At 56.0% G+C, this 3,572-nt stretch overlaps 1 protein-coding gene across 1 annotated transcript in view; it reads left to right on the forward strand.

Annotated features, from left to right (window-relative positions):
• Positions 1-3,572, forward strand: part of LOC102034816 (electrogenic sodium bicarbonate cotransporter 4) — a 24,908-nt gene that overhangs the window by 10,303 nt on the left and 11,033 nt on the right. The window contains exons 7-11 of the mRNA XM_031065117.1: positions 3-24; positions 688-743; positions 2,406-2,563; positions 2,649-2,736; positions 2,883-3,085. Coding sequence (XP_030920977.1) covers positions 3-24; positions 688-743; positions 2,406-2,563; positions 2,649-2,736; positions 2,883-3,085 — 527 coding nt within the window. The remainder of the gene's footprint in view (positions 1-2; positions 25-687; positions 744-2,405; positions 2,564-2,648; positions 2,737-2,882; positions 3,086-3,572) is intronic.

Below are 3,572 nucleotides of genomic sequence, written 5' to 3' on the forward strand. Positions count from 1 at the left end.
AGAGCGCCAGCTACGGCCGCCTGCGTGAGTGGGCACGGCCCCAGAACTGACCCGGGCACCAGAACCTGCCCTGGAGCACCAGAGCCTGCCCTGGGACACCAAATAATTCCCTGAAAACCAAATTCCCAGCCCCAGGGGCAGAGCGGGAGGTTGCAATGAGGTCCCACCACGGCCACCATCCCAGAAGTGCAGCAGGGAATTTGGGATGAGCTGGTGTGGGGTGGAGGAAAACATTCCTTGGGGTCTTTAGGGAGGGAAGGAACGGCTCTTGGAAGAAGGAAGGAATCCTAAAAGATGGCTTGGCTGGGAGAGCGCAGCTGGGAAATCCCAAAGGAGCCCTGGTTTGTGTGGCTGAGACTGGAAATGGTCCCATCCGTGGAGCTTTGGGATCATTAGGGTTGGGAAAGCCCTCAGAGATCACGGAGCACCATGATGTCCCCAAGTGCCACATCCAGAGGGTTTCTGGACCCTTCCAGCGATGGGGACTCCTTCACTGCCCCATGCCAGCCTTTCCACCCTTTCACAGGAGGAATTTCCCCTAATTCCCGGGTTTTCACAGCACTGCTGCTGCTTTACAAGCCCAGATCCCATCACCAATATTTTATTTCTTGTCACAAATTCTCCCCACCAGGTTTTCTCCTGGCACCTGGGGTGATTTTTCCTCACAGTTCCCTCCCTTCCCTGCAGGTCACGCTCAGAGCCGGAGCATGAACGACATCTCGGACACCCCGAGCACTGACCAGGTACCCAAAATCCCAAAATCCCAACACGATCCCTGCCGGGCTCTGGGGCGGTCGGGTCCATGTGAGCCGTGGCTGGGTCGATACCCACACAAATTCCTAATTAGGGCAGTTAATTGCTCTATTGATCCCTGTGGGGAAGCTGCCCCAGAGGTGACACCTGCGCTCTCCGCACAGAATTTGGGACGAGCCAGGAGCCCAAATCCATCAGGGTGGGGCAAAAATTCCCTCCAGATCTGCAGGGAGCTGCTTGGAAGTGTGGGAATCCTAAAGGGAGAGGGTGGCAAATCCCATCCGAGCTCTTGGCATGCAGCTCTGGGGGTGAGGGGCTGGAATTTGGGGTGGGCTCTGCTTTTTCTGAGGGTTTCCCAATGCAAAGCTCAGCCCAGAGGCCGTGGGAGGCTTTTCCTTCTGGGATTGCTCTTAGGAGGAGCTGGGAGGCAGCTCCTGGCTGGGGATGGGATGGATCAGTGGGATTTTGTCCCCTTCCCATCCCAGACTCTTGTTCTGGGAATGGTTGGTTCCTTGTGTGAGCTTTGCTTTGTTTCTGTTGCTGATTTCACCTTAAACCGAAGGCAGAATGGGTTTTTAGGGAATGGGATGGGATAACAGCTTGCTTTGGGTTTTTAGGGAATGGGATGGGATAACCACTTGCTTTTGCCCAGGATGTCCTCACTGGGCTTACCTGGGGTGATGCCCTTTAGGGCAAGCCCAAACACAATAAATAATGCTTTATTCCCTTGGATTTCATGGATGGAAATCCACGTTCTGCTGGGAGCCATGGGACAGGGACACCACCTGAAATGACTCCATCCCAGTGCCCAGTCAGGAACCCCAAATATCCCCTCCAGCAATGGGGTTCGGAGGGTTAATCCCAAAATATGCAAAGCATTTAGGTTTAATCGCCCTATTAGGCCCACTACAAAGGGACTTTTTAAGTGTTACACGAAGCTTAGTGGCCACTGGTAACTCCTGCTCTTATTCCAAGCTGAACTGGAGGAGTTGCTTTATTATTATTATGATTTTTTTTTTCCATTTGGATTTAGAAGATTAGGACGGGGCGAGGCGGCTGCCCGGCTCACATGCCTGCCCTCATGCTGCCATATAGATTATCATAACTCCCTGCCTGGCTGGGTATTGAACCCTTTTAGGCTGTAATGAAAAGAGCTGCAGGGGAGAAGAGACCTGGGGAATAAATCCATGGATGAGGTTTTTCCTCGTCCCATTATTTGTTCCGGCTCCCGGAACGGGGCTGGGGAGGCACAAAAACCTCCCCCATGCAGGGCTTGAGGGGGTTCTGTGCCATGAGGGGATGCAGATAAACTCTAAAAATGTTCCTGGCTCGCTGCAGCACCCCTGGGGTTGGCTCAGGTTTTCCACAGAGCGATTTCAGGGAGTTTTCCTTGCAGAGAATCCAGGAGAGCAAAAGCAAACGTTGCTGGTTGGGTTATGGAGCTGGGGGTGCAGTTTAGTCTCAGTTTTAGCCACATTTCTGAAGAAATTTTGCTTTTTTTTCCTGGCTCCTCAGTCCCCACCTCTGGGAGTCCTGGGACAACCAGAGGTGAAATCTTGGAGCCTGAGGTTCCAACTTTGGTGGGAAAAAAAAGGGGGGAAAAGCCAAATTTTGGCAACCGCTCCCTTCCTCGATCTTGTCTTTGCCAACAGCTGAAGAACAAGTTCATCAAGAAGATCCCCAAGGACGCCGAGGCCTCCAACGTGCTGGTGGGGGAGGTGGAGTTCCTGGAGAAGCCCTTTGTGGCCTTCGTGCGGCTGCTCCAGGCCACCATGCTGGGCGGGGTGACGGAGGTGCCCGTCCCCACCAGGTGAGCGCCGTGCCCTGGGCACGTCCGAGGGCTCTGCTGGCACCAGGGCTCCGCGGCGGCCGACACGGCGCCTTTCCCTCCCCAGGTTCCTCTTCATTCTCCTTGGCCCGGCGGGCAAGGCCAAGTCCTACAACGAGATCGGCAGGGCCATCGCCACGCTCATGGTGGACGATGTGAGTGGAGGCCACCCCAGCCCTTGTGTGGGACTCGGAACCCAGCAAAAAAAGCAATTTCCACCTTATCACCCCAAAAATCGAGATTGAAACCCCCAGGAGGACGTGGGGCTGGGGGCTGACCCCTGTCCCGTGTCCACCCCCAGCTCTTCAGCGACGTTGCCTACAAAGCCCGGGACAGGGAGGACCTGATCGCCGGCATCGACCACTGCCGTGTCCAGTTCTGGGGGGAAGAGCCTTGCTTGGCTTCATCCCTGGAAGTGACCCCTCCAGATGTTCCAGAAACGCTGGGTTTGCAGCAGGGTTTGATCCCAGCTCGGCCCAGAGCTGTTCCCACCCTCCTGGGACAGTGGGAGGTGACCCTACCCTGGGCAGGAGTTGAACTGGATGATCCTTGAGGTCCCTCCCAACCCAACCCAACCCAACCCATGGCTACACAAATTGAGCAAACCCAGCTCTGGATCTGGCCAAATTCACCCCAAAACCCACGCTCAGTGCAGGCTCAGAGCTGCACCATGGCCTCGGCCATGGTCCTCACGCCGGGGCCATGTGCCTGTTCAGCAGTGCCAGTCTGGCAGTGCCAATGTGGCGGTGTCAATCCAGTGGTGCCCATCCGGCGGTGCTGATCCGGTGGCACCAATGTGGCAGTGCTGATGTGGCAGTGCCAAGCTGGTGGTGCTGATCCAACGGCACCAATCCGGCGGTGCCCATCCGGCAATGCCAATGTGGTGGTGCCAATGTGGCAGTGCCCATCCGGCGGTGCCAGAGTGGGTGTGAGGTGGTGCCAATTTGGTGGTGCCAATTTGGTGGTGCCACTTTGGTGGTGCCCATCTGGC

This window comes from Geospiza fortis, unplaced genomic scaffold, assembly GCF_000277835.1.
Source record: "Geospiza fortis unplaced genomic scaffold, GeoFor_1.0 scaffold855, whole genome shotgun sequence".
NCBI lineage: Eukaryota > Metazoa > Chordata > Aves > Passeriformes > Thraupidae > Geospiza > Geospiza fortis.